The 20,429-nt window shown below is 33.1% G+C and overlaps 1 protein-coding gene and 1 pseudogene across 34 annotated transcripts in view; both read left to right on the forward strand.

Annotated features, from left to right (window-relative positions):
- The window catches only part of NRXN1 (neurexin 1), a 1,131,792-nt gene that overhangs the window by 951,646 nt on the left and 159,717 nt on the right, over window positions 1-20,429 (forward strand). For all 34 annotated transcript variants that reach the window (XM_032292205.1, XM_032292206.1, XM_032292219.1 and 31 more), the window contains one exon: window positions 2,871-3,042. In XM_032292205.1, coding sequence (XP_032148096.1) covers window positions 2,871-3,042 — 172 coding nt within the window. The remainder of the gene's footprint in view (window positions 1-2,870; window positions 3,043-20,429) is intronic.
- On the forward strand, window positions 7,947-19,817 carry LOC116560670 (annotated as a pseudogene).

Consider the following 20,429-nt stretch of genomic DNA (forward strand, 5'->3'; position numbering starts at 1 on the left):
AAATCACATCCCATCTCAACTGTCTCCAGAAATCCTCTTCTAATTGTAAATCTCCTCTTGGCTTTTTCTGCATTTTGATGGACTGGAAGTAGGTAATTAATTAAGGACCCTAAAAGCATTTCTCAATGTTCTCCTTTGCAAGTCTGGCTTGAGTAATTTTATACTTCATTTTGTAAGATGGAAACAGTAATCTGTTTTTGACTTAACTATCTTATCATAACATCTCAGCTGAAACTGAAACAAAAATAATCACTTTACTATTCTGTTATATCCACATATCAGTTGATTGCTATTTATTCCAAAATTATTTTAAGCATACATTGATTGATACATACACAGAGAACAATACAAGGCCCCTTGGTGATGCTACTGTAGCAGGAGAGATAAAACAGTTATCAAAACAGCTAGATTTACCAAATCTGCTAACTGCAGCTATAGGATGGCATAGCAGTCCTAAACTCAGCCTAATGTAATGATTAAGGACCAGACTCTGGAGCCCAGCTGTGTAGATCTAAATCACAGCTTTTCTCTTTCCAGCAGTGTGACCTTCATCAAGTTGCTTAATCTCCCTGTGCCTTAATTTTCTCATCTGTAAAATGGAGATAAAATAGCATCTCCCTCATGGAACTGTTATGAAGAATACTAGAGTTAGTATTTATAAATGCTTAGAGCCCTATGTACACGTTTGGTTGTCAGGAAACTCAGAATCCAAGTAGATAGGGTAATTTTAAAAATATTTATTTATTTATTTATTTATTTATTTGAGACAGGGTCTGACCCTGTCACCCAGGGAGGAGTGCAGTGCACAATCATGGCTCACTGCAGCTTCAACATCCTGGGCTCAAGTGATCATCGAACCTCAGCCTCCTGAGTAGCTGGGACTATAGGTGTGTGTCACCACACCCAGCTTTTTTTTTTTTTTTTTTCTTAATGGTAGACATGAGGTCTTGCTATGTTTCCCATGGTAGTCTTGAACTTCCCGACTCAAATAGCACCCCTCAACTTGGCCTCCCAAAGTGTTGGGATTACACGTGTGAGACACACTTCTGGTTGGGTAATTTAAACAGCTTCAAAGACTTTTAGTATATGTTTTCCCCTGGACTTAATCTTTTCCACTATATTTCTCATGATCCTTACTTTTAAATACATGTCATTGTAAAGCATTTTAGTTTTGTATAGACTGATTCAGCTAAAACACAGCTAAAGTCCAATGAAAATGCAAACTTTATCCAAAGTCCTACAAAGACTTTTTAAAGATTTTTTTGTAGCTCAGATCTTTTTGCAAGCATACATTATTTTCTCATTTTAGCAGAATTCCTTTTTGCTTGTTTTCAGTAAATTATTTAATTTGGTACATACATTTTTAACACACATTTTAACTCTACAGGAAAATTTTAAAGAATCTCATTTAAGAGACACATAAGTTATCTTTATTTAACAAACATATATGTAGTGTTAAAAATGTGATTCTTTTTTAAAAAAGTTAAATCACCCATCAATCTTAAATCAAAATTTAAAAAGTAAACATGCTAACTTATAAGAAAGAGATCTTTATGTACAATAAGAACCGGGGGGTGGGGAAACGCACAGAAACCTTTATGATCTCTGAATGGAGATAATGAGCAATACTGCAAAATAACATCCTCAAATATTTTCCTTTGATTAAGGCAATTTTGTACCAGGTTTTCCATAAGGATCCTCAGTGTAAGCTGTTACTATACTCTGCTGCCTAGTTCAAACAATGATGAGAATCCCACAAAGAGTCAAGAGAATGTGGTCCAGATCTTCCGGTTTCTAACATCCTGATTTAAAACTTCTGCAGGAAAGCATGGACTGTGTGGACTTTAAACTTTTTCCTCCATGTCATTTCTCTCCACTGAGGTTTGATGAAGGGTGAACCACAGACAGTTTGAGGTTATATGTTCTGACAAGGGCCTACAGCGCAGGTATTCTGTGCAACTGATTAAGGGTGAATCCACATGCTTTAAAAATCAACTGAGCTCATGGTAGAGCTGACAGTCCTGTTAGAGAATGCTTCTGAGAGGCAGAGAGCATAGCACATGTTTCTCTTTGCCACCTTATATTGCAAAATTCTAAAGTTAACAGCAACAACTTTATAGTTGGAATGATTCATAATACTGCTTTGCATAATTTTGGATAACTGTGTCTTTGCTTCAACTTAGCTTAGATATAATCTTAGAAAAAGGGAACTGAATTTTAGTTCTAGTACATCTCTATTAAGTTATGTGTCCTTGAACAAGTCTTCTACCTTCCTGTGTTATCATCGATAAAATGTTAATGTTTTATCGTCAATAAAATAAAAATATTGAATAACTTTCAAGCTCTTAGCATTTGATGGTTTTGTAAATACTAAGAAACTGCACTCATTAAATGCCTGCATGCCCCATACCCTTTAGAATGATTTCCGAAATTCTGAGAGCATTTGTCAATAGGCTCTAAACAGACATCATTGCTCTAATTATACCAGTTATTCAAAAGAAGAATTTGGAGCCTCATTTTTCTTGTGAAATGGGAGAGTGGATTAAAGGGAGTGTGTTAAAAGCTGTGAAAGAATGTCCTTTTGTTGAGGCAGCTATATACCTTCTCTGTAACAACCTCTGGGAAGAAGGCAGCTCAATTCCCTTGAAAGTGTCCCTTTGGAATATCAATTATCCATGAAAGAGATGTCTCACATTTACCCAAATGTCAAGAATCTTGCTTCTTCTGCTGCATGTAGTTTCTCTGAAGTAAAATTGGAGGAAAGCAGCTGTTTTCCAAAGCACATATTTAAACAATACCTTGTATGTAATCTTTATTACATGGTGACTATCAACTTAATACAACTCTTTATTTCTCCTCCTCTCTTCCAGCACCAAGGAAAAATTGGAGTTAAGTTTAATGTTGGGACAGATGACATCGCCATTGAAGAGTCCAATGCAATCATTAATGATGGCAAATACCATGTAGTCCGTTTCACGAGGAGTGGTGGCAATGCCACATTACAGGTGGACAGCTGGCCAGTGATCGAGCGCTACCCTGCAGGTAAGCAGGTGAATATGTATCGGGGGAAGATTTTATAAAAAAAAAAAAAACTGGAAGACAAAGCACTGTTTTGCATCCGTTTCACCAAATTGTGGTTTTCTGAGAAACCATCAACTATTTATTGGACTTTAGAGTCATGTGAATGCAATGCTGTCCTAAACTGTTCTTGCTACAGCGTACAAATGCCATTTTATATGAGAACGTGAAGGCGCACATTATCGTTTGCAAAATTCAGGACATCAATGAAATCAGAAAAATGCACACATAAAAGGCACAACATGTTAAAGCTCTTTTTACAGGATCCTTGCATTTGAACAAAGGAAAGGCTTTGTCAAAAGTCACAAAGATAAAATTTAAAACTAAGGGAAAAAATATTACAATACTTTTTTTTTCTGAAAGAAAATAGGACCTAACCATTCCTCCAAAGGTGGTGCACATCTGAAACTCATTAAAGTGTAGGAAGCCTATGAGATAAGTAGAGAAATAGTGAGAAAGCAAAAGTATAATAGTACCACAAATCAGCAGTTATAAGAACATGTACATAAAAGAAGTTTGTTTTCACTTTCATGTAACCATGGAGTTTCAGGAGGATTCTTTGACACTAGTGCTACTCTTTTTAAGTCTGCAAAATCAATGTCAAGCCATTATTTATAAAATAAAAATTATCCTGTTTATTGTGAATGAGTTTTATCAATATTATATTATTGAAACAAAGGTGGTAGATTAGAAATTTTAAGCAGTGTTACTTGTGGTTGTATATATTCTCAATTTTAATACAAATATTCCTTTGAAGTAAAATATAAATTTAAAGTATTAAGGTGTTTTACTACAATTATTATCCTCTTTGTATTTCAGTATAAAATAGGTTACTAAAAATATCAGTCTCACTTCTCTGTTCCCCTTTTAGATATAACTTATGTTTTTAACAAAGCACACGATTTATATCGTAGTATAAAGAAAAGGTATAAAAATACATTTCTATTTTACACAATAAAAATGATAACCAAATTGCATATTTAAATTCCTCTATCAGAATTACTTGTTTCTTGAAATAAGTATTTGATAAAATAGTTAATATATTCATTAAGTATCAAATTTCTCAAGTACTGACTCACAATTGTGGAATGAAATGTCTGTGATACCCTTGGACTTTATCTGGTTTATAAAATTCTAAATCTTCAAGCCCTGGTTCAAACCTATTATATAATCCTAGTACTCTGCAAATATTTGCTGAATTAAATGTAATAAAAATGCTCTATGACAGAATTCGGAAGCAAGGAAATTAAAATGTCCAGTGCCCGTTATAATACTGGCAAATAGTAGGCACTCAATAAATATTTGCTGAATCGATGTCTTGGGAATTATCACAATTTTATACTACAATTATGTGACCTATATCCAATAAGGTAAAGTAATGGAAGATCTGAAAGCCAAGTAACCTAAATATGCATGCAATGTTACATAGCTCCTGCTAATCCCTTATTGCTTTATGTGAAATCCAAGCATAAGTGTGCAATTTTAATTTTCATTCTTTATTTGTATCAGATTAACTTTTTTTTTTTTTTTTTTTTTTGAGAGACAGGATCTCACTCTGTTGCCCAGACTGGAGTGCAGTGACACAGTCATAGCTCTCTGTAACCTCAATCCTACGCTCACACAATCCTCCCTGCTCAGCCTCTCTAGTAGCTGGGACTACAGGTGCATACCACTTTGCCTGGCTAATTTTTTAAAAAATTGTTTTTGTAAAGATGGGGATCTCTCTATGTTGCTCAGGATGGTCTTAAACACCTGGCCTTAAGTGATCCTCCTGCCTTGGCCTCCCAAAGTGCTGGGATTAGAGGCATGAGTCACCATGCCCAGCATAAAATATGTTTTTAAAAATAATAGCTACAACCTTAATAAAATTACAGAAAGGTGTATTGCTAATTTTCCTAAAATATGGATTAATCACTGCCTATTTGCTGAGAGAAAGTCATCACACTGGATGCCATGAAAATATATAATAGGGTAAGGTCAAAGCTTTGTGCATTGGATGTTGTCATATGTGAATAGTGGACATGAACATGCAAAATGATAAATCTTATTACTATTGCAGTGTGGCAGTTGCCTCTTGAGGCATGGTTTTGTGCTCATAGTTAATTCTTTAAAATTATCTCTATTTAGTAACTTTAAACTCTTATCAGCACTTTCCAAACTGGTATCTTTACCTAGAGTTTATTACTGCTTATGGTGAAAAAGGGAAAGTCCCATTAGCTTGGGAAATCAGTTTGGGAAATTCTGGGCTAAACTAAGTTAAAATGTCTATACTTGGATTTTATTAACATGCATAATGTATCTCTAAGAGGGAAAAATAAGATGCATTACTCAAGCATAGATGATAGAAGCAAAGAAATATAGGACACATTACCCGAACATCATTGCATTTTAGTAAATATTTTTTGTCTTCAAAAATTTCTATATTCCCCAATTTTACTATATTTTACTATATTTTCTTTGACTGTGCACATACCAGATACCATGTACTGAGTGTAGCTCAAAAAATGTATGGTTTCTGAGTTCTTGTGTAGCAGGCTAATGTTCAATTTGAATCTGGTAGCTAAGATTGGGGCAGTACTTTTAATTATTTGAAGCAACATTTGTACATATTTTTCTAGATTAATATTTAACACATATAATACTTTATTTTCCATTAAATAATTGTTTAAGAAACACAATGTAAAAGATGTTTAAAAATAGAAATGAGCAGTATTGTAATAAGTAAGGAGCAAACCTTTACAAAGTTACTTCAGATAAAACTTTTAACATTTAATCGGAGATCATAAAAGCTCTTTTACCAAGATATATTTTAGGTAATATTAATAAACCAAGAGTTGGCAAAGTTGCAATTATTCTGAAGGATATAAGCAAGGAAAAACACAGAGTCTGCTTTCAAGAAAATTAGAGCACATATAAAGAATTTCAATATCTACATATAAAAAGTTAATGATCAATATATAAAGAACTCAGGGGAGTCACCATTATCATCTGATGTTTTATTAATCATCAGTTCTGTGTTCATTTCAGTGTGATGCTGAGGTAGTAGGTAAGCCATGAAAATTTCAAATACCTTTGTCTTTTTGGAGCTTCATCTCCAGCGGTGCCATAATGGCTGAATACGAATTTGAAAGTGTATGTCACCTCGATTAAAGCTTTTATGACAAAGTGATTGTAAATACGAGTTCAGTAGCAAAGTCTGGTATATGTATTTTATGTCAGTTTGTGGTATGGCTCTTTTTATTAATTGTGGGAGTTATTTTTATTAGAAGAGCACCTAAATTAAAGCTTTTTCCACCAAATACTATAATCAGAGAAGCAGGAACCAGCAGACTATATTTGCTTCCTTTAAAGTGCATGTACTGCAAAATATAGATAATAAGGATTGAAATTAATAATTAGTATAGCATTTAACCCTCCGTTACAGGTTTTGTGGTGAGTGCTTTATATGTAGCAATTCATCTGGTAACAACTCTATACCTTTAATAAAAAGCACCCAAAGCGTTGACCGATGGTACTACCCTGTAATTGCCTGGAAGGCTTTCATAGAGAAACTAATTAGTAGAGGTAGATTTTATGCTCTTTTCATGTATTTAAAATGTTCCTATAGCTCAACAATTCACATTTTAGAATAAATATTGAATTTTCTGAATAGCAGACCTAGTATCCATTATTCTCTATACATAGAGCAAAATACAGAGATAATATTTTACAAACCATTTAAAGTTGAGAAAGCCATTTCTTGGTGCTTATTACTTAAGTCTCTAGAATATAATGCATCATTAGTCTCTGATTTGTCCCTAATTACACTTATGCAGCAAAATTTTCTCTCAACAAAAATAGAGTTTCTTTTTTCATAACATTAATTCACAAAGCCTAACACATCATCTTGCTTACCCAGACTAAAGATTGCTTTAGATAAATCACAGTTACCTTTGATGATAAACCTTTGAATTTGTTTTCCTACCACAGTGTGTCAAAAGATTTCTTTTGCACTTTACACAAGGTCAAATATTCATTTTATACCCAAGTTAACATCAAATCAACAAATATTTAAAGGACATATATTGCGTAAAAGGAACATACTAAATTTATAGCCTGATTACAGAGATAGGCAAAAAAAAAGTTCAAGATTAAAAATATAACATGTGAGAAAGTGCTAGGGTTATCATATCATTTTTGGCTAATTTCTGAATAAGATATAAAAGGAAAACTGGTTCCAATGAAGAAGAGATCATTTTGAAGTGAGTGGTATAGTAAGACAGTGAAATCTATAGTAAATTAGAGTTAGGTCTTTGCAAGCATGCATTCATTTAGGAAGGGTTAGCAGGAAATGATAGAGCCAGCCAAACAATTTAGGAAACTATTAAACAATCCAGGTATCAAAAGATAAAGTAATAAAGTAGAATGTGAGAAAATAAACGGGATGAATGCAAAATACACTTTAAAACCTAATTAACAACTCAATAGAAGGCGAAACATTCCAACTTTTTAGGCTTTCTCTCTTTCTCATTCTTCTCCACCTCTTCCTCCCCACCCTGCCCCTCACCACTCTTTTAACCAGCAATTATTCAATGTTCTAATGCTGCTGTTTTATTTGTATATATTTTTCTAGATTAATGTTTCACCAGAAATATAATATTTCTAGATTAATAATCACCAGACAGCACTAGGTATCAATGAAATGGAAACTGGTTGCAGAAAGGAACAAAGGAGTCAAAGACATTATTATTCCTGTTTGCCAAAAGATTAGCCTGGTTGGAAGACAAGGAGGATCCAGAAAACCTGGAAAACATGCCAAGTAAAATGTGTTAATTTTCAAAATTAGTAATTCCGAGTTTGATTACTATTAAGTTTAAGGAAAGTCGAAAATGGTGGTCTGGAGTGGTAAGAGAAAGAGATCCTTTAGGATTAAGAGGATCTGAGAGAAAGAGGAATGCTCTAAGACTCTGTGGAGATGGTGTAAATCTTTTTGCATGAGCATACAATTTGTCTGGAAGCACTTATGAGTATTAGCTCTAAACCTTAACTCTCTTTTCATCCACGAAAGCTGGTAAAATATTTCACAGCTCAGGAAGTTATATTGATTATTACTCTAAATTCCAAACCTTTAGTGTAGCTTAGTCAATTAATTTATTTTTAATTCAAGTCAACAAATAATTTATTAGTAATTTAAGTCACTCTATTATTTAGAGATTACAGGATTGGTACTGAAGTGTTGGTTAATTTAATGATTTTGTTTCTTTTACATTTGTTTAATTTTTCAAAGTATGATGTAATTAAGGAAATCTACTTTACATGATCACTACATTTGAAGGAGGGAAGGAACATCAGCGTTCTTGTATTCCAGCTCCTTCATTTATCAAACGACAAAATGGAACCTTGAAGAGACCAATTGATTTGCTCAAGATCACTGTTCTCATTAGTCGCAGAGTAAAATCTGCAATTGGGACTGCTGTCTATAAGCTAGGCAACTTCCTTTGTAAAGTCTGGGAAACACAAACTAAAATATAGAAAAATCGTTAGATGCATTCTTAAACACAGCATGATCTATTCTTTGTAACTAAATGTTATTACTTACATGATTGATCCTAACTATATATCAGTCCATGTCACAGTCTGCCATTTCTTCTGACCCACACAAATATATATACACACAAGACTATCTTATGAGTATTTAAAAATAGTAAAAAAAATTTTCTTATAAAAACCATAGTTGTTTTGTTTTCACTAAAGTTTTGAATCAATAATACTCATTAGTAAGCAATAGTTATTTTCTGACTTTACTGGAGAAATTTTGTTAGCAAATTACGTAAATCCTTATGGACCCTTAGAACATTAGAATACTTAAGAATCATTTGGTAGAAGAAGTTTATCTTAAGAGAAGACTTGCCCATATTCTCATTAAATGTATAGATATGAGAAATGTTTGACTAAATTTTTTCTTCCTATAAAAGTAAAATGGTGAAAATATGTCTTGTGGAAACTGATAAACCATATGGAAGATTTAAATAATTATTAATAACAAATTTTGAGTAGAGTCCAACAAACATAACAATCAAGGCTTTACACCTAAAAGGTGCTTAATAAATAGTTGTTGAATAAATCTACAACCCTCATTAAACTACTAGGTCAAAGCATTTTTTTGCTGGTGGTTTTTAGCCAAAATATACTAACATGCATAGATGAATATTTATTTCAATATATAAATCTTTGGTTCCATTGGAAAACTTAAATGTTTACTAACGCTAATTTTCTGTAATAAATCTTACTCTTAGAAATCTGAAGTCACAAACACAGTAGCTGTGTTAGATAAAACAAGTTAAAACTGACTTTTCCGGTTTAATTATCTTTTTCACATTGTTCAGTTTTGATGGGAATTTGAGGCTATTCCTAAAAATGAAACATAATGAACTTTTTAATTAAGTAAAATATTGAATACATCTTCCTAAAATTCTGAGCTTAACTTCAGAGAAATTGTGTCCAGGGAGATGAAAAGACATAATATATTATCAGACTTTTTACTTGTTCTTACTTTATCAATGAGTTGGATTTTTTAAATATCAGAGTTTTTACAGTTACTGTAAGGCAACCATGTTAGCATTTTTAAATTTTCTGATAAAAGAGACAGAAAGATTCTCTTATGGTTTGGTGGGTTTCGGCATCATTTTAAACTACACAGGCTGGCAAACATGAATAATGCAGATGTTTTCTAAGAGTTGTGGTACAACAAAAGTAAAGGGTATTAAATCAGCTAGGCTAAACTGCTTCGTTCCTTAAATTGAAGTCTTATAGTCTGTCTGTAAGTTGACATTTTGTTCCATTATTGCTATGTATTTATGGAAAGTTCTTTGTTCCATTCCAGGAAACTTGTCAATGAGATCTATCAGTGATTTTCAAAAAGTTCCCTTGTATTAGAGGCTAAAACACAGGATATCACAGGGCCAAATTAATAATTGTCTATATGATAAGACAATTCTGAAAGCTCAGTGAGATCCAAACAGGCCCTTTTCTTTTCTGTTTTCAGAATATGCTTATTTTTGCCACCAAAACAAATGCGTTATTAAATGTTTATTGCTGACAAAATTGAAATAATCTGAGAAATTAGTTTATTCAGATATGTGTTGGGTATCTGCTATTTGGGTACTATTATAAATGACGTAAAGACATATAAGTCAAACCTTTTCTTTCCCGAATTCTCCTAGTACTTTTTCGACTATCACTTAATCCTTTTTGTAACTGTGTGGAGAGGATGGGTTCCATTATGAACACTATCAGAAACCAAGAGTTCAAGAAAGTAGGATAGCAACTCATGGGTCTGTATTTGAAGCTAAACTTAAGCTTGTTTAAAAATGAATTACATATATTTTGAAACATTTAATGAATAAAAATTTGCTCTGTTTTGCCAGTTTTTAATGACCTTCTTTTACTTTGAAAAGTTCTCAGATTCTGAGAACAAATTACTTAGAAACCAAGCGATCAAATCAAACTGAGAAATGTTTATTAATCATTATTGTGTTTAAGAACTTTTGCCAAGTATATCTTATGTTGTAATATACAAATAGCAGCCCTTCTAAATGATTTTCATAAAATCTCCCCCTTTAACTTCTCGCCTGTCATTATGGTTTCCTATATATGATTTGTTTAGCAATTTAAGTTCTTATCATAATAAAGGGATATACTTTTTCCTGAAAAGTGTTCATAATAGCATTATTATCATTTTAAATGTGTGGCTAAAGATATTGGCTGAGATTATGTTGAAGGACTTTTCTCTAAAAATATGGATAATCAGATTAATGAATCTATCTACTGGTTACAAACAATGAATTAATCATGTCAGATTTAAAAAATTAATTTTCACTACAAATGCAAAAATTTAGCCTTTAGGAAATGAGGTGGAAACAAGTTATAAGAATAGCTAAACATCAAAGACCAGATAAAATGATATTTAAAAGGTGTTTTAGGAAACTTCAGATGGTATTTGCAAGTATTTGGTTGATTTTAATAATATTTATATTTTGTAACACTCTTTTATAATTTGATTATTATCTGAAAGTATTTTTATCATATAATTTATAATTAGCTGAGTTCAATGGAAGAGAAGTCACATTCCCAACTCAATGACAAGTTTTTCTCTTAATACTTTCTCAAACACTCTTACTTCTTATTTCTTCAGAAGCTTCTTATTAAATAGCACAGGTATATTTATTTATCTATATTTATAAGGATAACAGGTAATAACTAGTATTTTCGTGCATGATGAACAATTTTTAAAACTCTCCCATGTGATTTGTCCCTTCTCAGCTTTAACGCCATTATTCGAATGCCAACTGTGAACAAGTCTCATGATTTTCATGCTATTTATATTTTTCTATTATCTACCTATTTTCTTATCTTGTAAACTCAGGAATAAGTTGGTTTTAATGTCATTTAATTTCTAATAAACAAATGAAAATGCCATCAAGAGAAGGCAGATTACCAAAAAGGATAAAATTTCATACACTGGTGGCAAGGCCTTATGCAGAGTACATTTTAGGTAACTGTATTTAGTTTGAGACATTAATCTAGATCAGCTTTTCTTACTTCCTTTGAATCTCTGCCTCCATAAGAATCTAATAAAGTGGAACATTCTGGCCAGGTGCAGTGGCTCATGCCTGTAATCCCAGCACTTTGGGAGAGACCAAGGTGGGTGGATCACCTGAGTTTGGGAATTCAAGAACAGCCTGATAAACGTGGAGATACTCTGTCTCTACTAAAAATACAAAATTAGCTGGGCATGGCGGCTCATGCCTGTAATCCCAGCTACTTTGGAGGCTGAGGCAGGAGAATTGCTTGAACTCAGGAGGCAGAGGTTGCAGTTAGCCAAGATCACACCGTTGCACTCCAGCTGGGGCAGCAAGAGCAAAACTCCATCTCAAAAAACAAAAGCAAAAATAAAAACAAAGGAGAAAATTCCATCCACAAAATTATATTTGTGATATGTAAGGGTTGCAATTTAATATCCTTAGGCCAATTTACCTAGAATTCATAACCTCTGCTCTAGGTGGTCTTTGAAGATATTGAGATTCTAGAGGAAAACATAAAGTCTATGTAATGAACGTATGAGGAGGAACCTCCTCCTCCCCTAATGAAACATACTTCCAATGAAATGTGGCTGCCCTTTACTAACCTTTGCTAATAACTTTCTAACCACTGATACAGCCCTCTGGGTGTAGCCTTTACTAACTCAGATATTTCTTTTTCTTTCACAGAATAAGGCCAACTTTTATACTTCCAGTTTAGAAAAATTGTTCTCCAAAATATGATTGTAAGAATGCCATTATCCTTCTAATAAATGTATTTTAGGCACTGATCATATACTTGATATAATTATAATATTGGGGCATTATATAACAAATATCCTTAAAAACAGAATGCATGGTTTAAGAGTTTCCTTTGGAAAGATCTCTCAATAAATCATCTGATGACTGTGAAATGTGATGGTGAAATAACTGTCCAATATCATGAAGATAAGTATTGCTATCAATGTAACATCTCCATAAAGTACAATAATCCACCTGTATTCATTGAGGAATACGTTCCAAGACTCCCACTGGATGTCAGAAATCACAGATAGTGTCAAAACCTATATGTACTATGTGTTTCCCTATACATATATGCCTATGATAAAATTTAATGAATAAATTAGACATAATAAGAGAATAGCACCAATAACTAGTAATAAAATAGAACAATCATAACAATATACTATAGTAAAAGTTCTGTGAATGTGGCCTCTTCCTCTCAATCACTCTGTTCCAAAATTTCTTATTGTACTGTACGCACCCTCTTCTTGTGATCTGTTGATCTGATAACCTAGATGGGTACTTATAAGTGACGAACAGACTATAATGTGGATACACTGGACAAGCGGATGATTCATGTCTCAGGAGGGATGGAGTAGGATGGCCAGAGATGTTATCATGCTACTCAGAATTTAAATAATAAGGTTTTTAAATAATAAAGTTTTAAATTTCATGCCATTTATTGAAATGGCATGTATTGTTTTTTTCTGAAATTTTCCATTTAATATTTTCAGGCTGCATTCGACAGTGTGTAACCGAAACTGTGAAATCAGAGGAGACTATCATATTACCATTCATTATTAGGAGAAGTTAATAAAAACCTTTGCGTGTATTTAGGAAACTTAATGATGTAGTATAAGAAAATACTACATCATTCTATATGATGTAGTATCTTAAATTCAATAGAATACTGATAATCCTTTTTGGTTTTTTTTAACAAAATAATAAATATCTAAAATCAAAATTATTACAACTAATGAAGTTAGGTGAATATAGGAAAAATACACAGTTAAGATTCTGAATTCTAAAGTACCTTAGATATAACAATTAAATACACTTTGGGCACTATTCAAAGTTCATAATTTTTAAAAAAGAAAATTTAGAGCAAAGATCAACAAATTTTCATCATAAAAGGCCAAATATTAAATATCTTCACCTTTGAGGACCACTTGATCTCTGTCACAGTTACTCAAATCTGCCATTGTAGCTCAAAAGCAACAATAGCTAGTAGGAAAATGAATGGGTGTGATTGTGTTCCAATGAATCTTTATGTACAATATTAGGTAGACAGCAGTAGATACGTTTGACCTGTAGGGCATACTTTATTGACCTCTGAGAGAGAGGCATGACAAAAAAGCATAAGAACTAATCTTAAAAAAACTCCCAATGGCCAGAACTAGAGAAAATTGAGCAACAAAAATGAATAGACATGTCATTAGATTATAACCAAAAGAGTAAAATAAACATCTATGAACACATATGGATATAAACAAGTGATTGAACAGATACAAAGATAGATACACAGACAGAGAAGCAGCGACAGCTCACCCATACAGAAGAATTACAATTAGTAATGTAGAAGGATGATGGAAAAAGGAAATCATCATTAGAATCCCAATGTAAAAATTGTTGAAGTTGGAATTCCCTAATAGATACCAAAATAAGTGAGAAAAAGTTTGAGTAGAGTTTAGTAATTTTTGTAGCCTAAAAGTATTTCCTCCAAGCAGAAGTGTAACTTTCTTCAGAAAAATTCAGCAGATCACCTTTAGCGATCAAGTTAAATATCACCAATAATGAAAAATATTGACTTCATGAACCTTCTGATCTGATATGCTAAGAAAGGCTCCTCACTTGTTTGGTATTTATATTCTCAACAAAAATTTGTAAGTTCTGTCTAAGTATGACAAACCCAAATTGAGGTACATTTTACAAAACAGCCAGCATTCTTCAAAAGCGTCAACTACATGAATTATAAAAAAAGACATGTCTGAAGGGAAAAGGGAAAGATGGCAGTTTAATGCAATGTGGGATCTGGGTTAGATCCTGCAGTAGAAAAAAGGCATTAGTTAAAAACTGATAAAACCAAATAAAGTCTATGCTTTAGTCAGCAGTTTATTATCAATGTTACTTTCCTGTTTTGAGAACTGCCTAATAGTTATTTTATTATTAACAGGAAAAGAGCTGGATGAGAGGTATTTGGAATTCTCATTCTGTAAGCCTTTTTTTTTTTTCAAAATAAGAGTTTAGAAATAGTTTCCACCTAAAAACACCTTTTTCTCAATTCTACATGATATAACATTTCAGAAAAACTAACATAAAACTTAATGCCTGTATGTAACTGTAAGTCAGTTGCATTTGTTGTGAAAAAATTATATATTTTTTTCATGTTCATGTAGCTATTAGAAAAGTAGATTTATTCCTTTTTCAAACAATCCAAAGGTATAAATTAATCTAATATTGGAGTTGGTTCTTAATTAAGACAGAATGACATAATAAATGTAAAAACCTTTTGAAGTATGAAGGCTTTAAATAGGCCATATATTAAAATTTAAATTGTGACAATGAATATTTCGCATCAGATTTAGCCTCATGTGTAGAATATTTCTCAAAGACAGACTTTTATCTTAAACATTTTAAAGTCTGCTTTGTTTTTAGCCTTATGAATTTAACTGTGTTGAAAAGCAGCGGAATTTACCCCTCCCCGGAAATTTGACACTGACTTTCCTCATGTTAAGTATTATTGAGGTAATGTGTCATCCTGGGCATATTATCTATCTTGGTGGCCCTAATATTGAAAATGTCCACTGAGAATCCAAAAAGAATATTTCTAACATAAGCCTGTCTCGATATTACCACATGTATTTCCAATGAAGTGTTTTTAGCAGGATTTATGAGATATAAAATCAGACAGAATAGAGAAATATTTAGTTTTCATTTTTCTAGATAGTGTCACCTAATTGATAACAAGCCATAATAATTTTTCAGGGTCACCTTTGCTGGAGCATTTTAAAGGTCCAAGTAGAGTCTTCAGTTCTCTCATTTATTATTTTTATTGCTCAGGTTGGCAGAGGACTTGGATGAGAGTGCATTTTGCGGTTAGAGGCAAAACAAACCAAAGGGAGCCTTTTTAAATGAAAAGATTTGCTTTGCTAAAAAAGAGAGGCAGAATGGGCACAATCACAGTAGAAAGCAGACCTGGGGATAATTAGATGACGCCTGTGCTTTATGGACATAGAGTTCAAATAGAATGTTAAATCTGTCAAATTGACTCAATAAAGGAAATTCATGTTGCACTAGCATTGGAGTGAAGAGATAACAGAACTCATCCAAAATTCCAGACATTCATAGAATCTTTTGAAATTCCTGCTTGTTTGTAAGGGCTAGTATCAGAAACAATGAGTCAGACATGCACTCTATAGTCGGCACCCTATATGGGACACTATGCTAATTATTTTACACCATTATTTACAAACATTGCATTCACACTCACAAAATCTTTATAAAAGAGCTAACGGTATCTTCTTTTGATAAATGAGCAAACACCAGGAGGTTCAGTTACTTGCCAACATCATACATTCTAAAGCTTACTCCAGTGCTCTGTAGGATTATGCAATGCTGCCTAAGAATTAAGTCTTAATTCTCCTAAAAAATAACTCATAAAGTGTTATTGCTGGTCCTCAACATATCAGATGAGGCTGAGACCTTTGTTGTGCTGAGGTTCTGATACCAGTGGTTCTTACTTCTTCTGTTCAGATCTGTAAGGGCTATTTAGGGGTCCTTTGTGATTAGAAGCATTTTCATAATAGTGTTCTTCCTCTTTGCTGGTTATTCTTTATCTAGATGTAGAAGTGAGTGCCGAGTCTGCTTGCATACTCCTTAATGACCAAAATTGCTATAGGAATATAGACCACACATCAAATGATCAAACCAGACATATGCTTCAAACTTAATGCAAGTTAAGTGTGAAGGTTAGCATGAAGGTTAAGATTCAAAGCCACACTGTGTGGGTTCAAATCCTAGTTCAAACACTGATAAAATGTGTAACCTTTTGCCAAGTTCTTTAACCTCAATTTCTTAATCTATAAAGTGGGGACAATGATAGTACTTACCTCATAAGGTTGTTTGAAGTTTAAATGAGTTATTAATTTCAAAACATAAATTGGTTTTAAAAAACCTGGTAAGTAGTAAGTACTGAATAAAAGTTAACTCCACTATTATTAGTCAAAATAGTTTAATTTTGCAATCCTGCAATTGCAATAGCCACTTACCTCCCCATCTTAGTTTGTATTTCTTCTGGGAACAAATTTATTTTCTCTTGGCTGTTAGACTTTGGTTCACATACACGGAGACAAGCCTTTCCAAAAACTTAAGATTGTCCCTCCTGACTCTGGCAGACATGTAATTGCAGCACCACTTCTGTCCCCAAGCCCACTCCAAGCAAAACACTACAGAGACATTACTAGGAAAGACACAGTTCAAATGAGTGGTACAAAATATATGTTCTGTACAATTTTAGAAAATAGAGTGGTGTGCGGCAATCAAGGCTGATTTCACTGAAGAGCAAAATGTGGACTGGGTGCTAAGGAATTCATTTGAAATTTAATAAACGAGCATTAGAGAAACCATGCTAGCTTGCGGACAGGGCGCTGTGTACAGTTAGTCAGCTTGGGAGCTGCCCCAGAGTCCCAGCAGAGGGGTTGAGTAGAGGCTGAAATACAGGCTGTGCTTGGGTCTCCAGGTTATCTGCATTTCCACAGCAAGATTCCCTGAAAGAAGAGCTGTGCTTGTTTGTTTGTTCATTGTTATTGTCACCAAGCATGTTGGGCTTGCCCAAGCCTTTGCCTAAGCTATAACAATCCAGGGAATTTTTCTTTTTTTAATTTCCACAGCGGCATCCAATAATTAGAAGATCATAAAAATTATCATACAAACAGGCATAGTTATCAGAAAAAAAAAGAAACGCTATTATAGTTACTCCTATATAACAGGAACAAGCCAAGATTTTAGAGGCAATCTGAAACATTTGTCACCTCTTGTAATATGCAGTGCTTGCTGGTGGAACTGAGACTACTGCCTGCCTTTTACTTGGAGAAACTAGAATCAGTCTGAGTTAGTGATTATAGTGAGGTGCTGAGTTTATTCCTGTTGAGGCATTTATTCCTGGACTGACATTATTCTAACGATGCAAGGCCTTTTCCACAATGGGGCCTCTTTTCCTGTTATCAGCTATAAACCATATACATTCCTCTCCAGTCTCCATTATTTTAATCCATCTGGTGTGCAGCCAAGATGTTTATCTTTTTAAAATTGCTTTCATCATATATTTCCCTGCCCCTCAATTCTTCAGTGACTGGTCAAAGTAGACTATAGAAGAAATAAAATTTGCATGGATGAAGAAAGATGTATAATAGGGCTCAGTGTCCTTCTGTGAGGTCTGATATTTTACATTTTGGAGTCTCTTTCAGATTGTATTTGTTTTGTTTCTATACATATAGTTTTTTTTTTTTTGTAGATCTCACTTTCCTGATTTACATTTTTCTAAGTATTATGTTCTCCATTTCTTGCCCTTGCTATGGGAAATCTAGGATTAGATCTGTTTGTTTTTTCATGGTATTGTCATTTCAGTTTCACACTTTGAGCTTTACTGTTGTGTGTGTTGAATACACCAGAAAGTCATTAACTTGATAAACCAAACAATAAACTAAACATAATGACTGAATGGAATTAGGATATTTCAATGCACAGCCAAACCAAAACAAATCAAAATGAGAAGATCTATTGTATTCGTTCACAATTTGTGACTATGCTCTTTCCATACTTTTTACATTTACTTTAGAAAGGAAATAGCATGAACAAGAGTAGTTTTATAAGGTAATGTACTTCAACTCTTAATGAGCTGTGGTAACTTTTAGACTCCCTTCTAAGTCTCTAGAGCTCAAGAGACCAATTTGTCAAGGTTATCAAATCATCCTGCATTGGATGGGAATTGGACCAGGTTCTAGCTAAAGTCATTTTTATTTGTAAGGATCTGTGATTCTATATAATCTATAAAAACAATAGTAGCCATCATATATATGTGCCAGAAACTGTCCCCAGAAACTTTACCGACAATTACATATTATTCTTAAAAGTAAACTCGAGAGTGGGATGTCCGGCTTCCGAGCGGTAACCTTTATTACGCTAGCAACAAAAAAGAGTTAAATATAGGTGATGCTGAGAAAGGCAAGAGGATTTTTATTCAGAAGTGTTCCCAATGTCACACCATGGAAAAAGGAGGCAAGCGCAAGACTGGGCCTCATTTCCATGGTATCTTTGGGCGGAAGACAGGTCAGGCCTCTGGATTCACTTACACTGAAGCCAATAAGAACAAAGGCATAATCTGGGGGAGAGGATACACTGATGGATTATTTGGAGAATCCCAAGAAGTATATCCCTGGAACAAAAATGATCTTTGTCGGCATTAAGAAGAAAGGAGAAAGGGAAGACTTAATAGCTTATCTCAAAAAAGCTACTAATGAGTAATATTGGCCACTGCCTTATTTATTATGAAACAAATGTCTCATGACTTTTTTATGTGTACCATACTTTAATAGATCTCATACACCAGAATTTACATCATGAATGACTGACAGAATATTTTGTTGGGCAGTCCTGACTTAGAACTAAGACTGGCTTGTGGTTAAATGAATATGTTCAGTTTTTGGATTTTAATAGTAATTCCAATTTAGTAAATTCTATCACTGTTTATCCCTTCCAAAGGTATGGTTAGACTTTGTTAGTAATGTTAAGCTTTTCGCAAAGATGGTGAGTGCCATCTTAAAACTTACTGGAGATTGGTTTTATATTTAGATTCATGTAACTGGTTATGTGAATATATTTAATTATAGGGGAAATTCCTTCGCTGTCTCAGAACCAAGCAAGATTCACCTGTGTTTTGTGTTCATTTGCCTCTTAAAGGCAAGGTTTGAAGATAAATGGGTAGCAATGGCTATTTTATATTTTTGGCCTTAACTGTGCTAATCTAATTAGAATTCCCTGTATTTAAAATGGCTCCTTTTACTTACTGAAAGGCATTTTGTGTAGTTTATGTGTAATATCAAAAATTATTTAACACTTCACACATTTTATAGATGATCTGTAAGGTTACATGCTTTTAAAATAGTAGCCAATTAAACTTCACTCTTGAATTCTTTACAATCTAAGTCAAACTAAGTTATAATTTAGGATTGTCTTTAAACAGCCATTCAGAAACAAAACTGTATAACTGCTGTGTATTTGGGATTGGGAATGGTGCTTTCGCCAACTTAAAAGGATTAAAGTAGAGGAGATATACACAAATTTAAAAATGATGTGTGATCATAAGATGTAAGATAATTGAAAAGAAAACCACAGATCATGATTAAAAAAAAAAAAGCAAACTCATAAATTATCCCTACTTTACAGACGTGATAAAACTTAGAAAGATACAGTAACATGTTTATAAGTTCCTTAATGATATTTGAATTTGGAATGTTCTATCCTCCATAGAAATCAAATAGACTTGACTTTTACCATAAATCCTAATTGTGTTATATTTTACATATTTAAGAAATTAAGATTTCACAAGATTTAAATTAGAAACTCTTCCTTCTATGGCTATTAAAAGGAAACTTTTCATTTTTGATGAGGAATACTGCATCTAGTGCTAGATATACAATAGTTTTACCTAAATTATTGTGATAATATTAAATGTTTTAAAAAGGATCTACTCTTGATAATATGCTATGTGGTGGTCCCTTAGCTCAGTCATCAGCTAAAATTTCTTCCTCAAAAAACTGGCAACCTATGATTTTTTTTTGTTTATTTTAAAGACTAGCCAAATAAATCATCTGTGGCTATACATGTCATTAATGGCACAGCTGGGATCCTACTCACATCCTCATATCTTCCAGGCCTTAAAAAAATGTACAAACAAAAATGAAAACAAACCAAAAAACAAAATAAATTGCATTGACCTCCTTTGGCATAAAC

Source organism: Sapajus apella, unplaced genomic scaffold (genome assembly GCF_009761245.1).
Source record: "Sapajus apella isolate SASKATOON/1434 unplaced genomic scaffold, GSC_monkey_1.0 scaffold26, whole genome shotgun sequence".
Classification (NCBI taxonomy): Eukaryota; Metazoa; Chordata; class Mammalia; order Primates; family Cebidae; genus Sapajus; species Sapajus apella.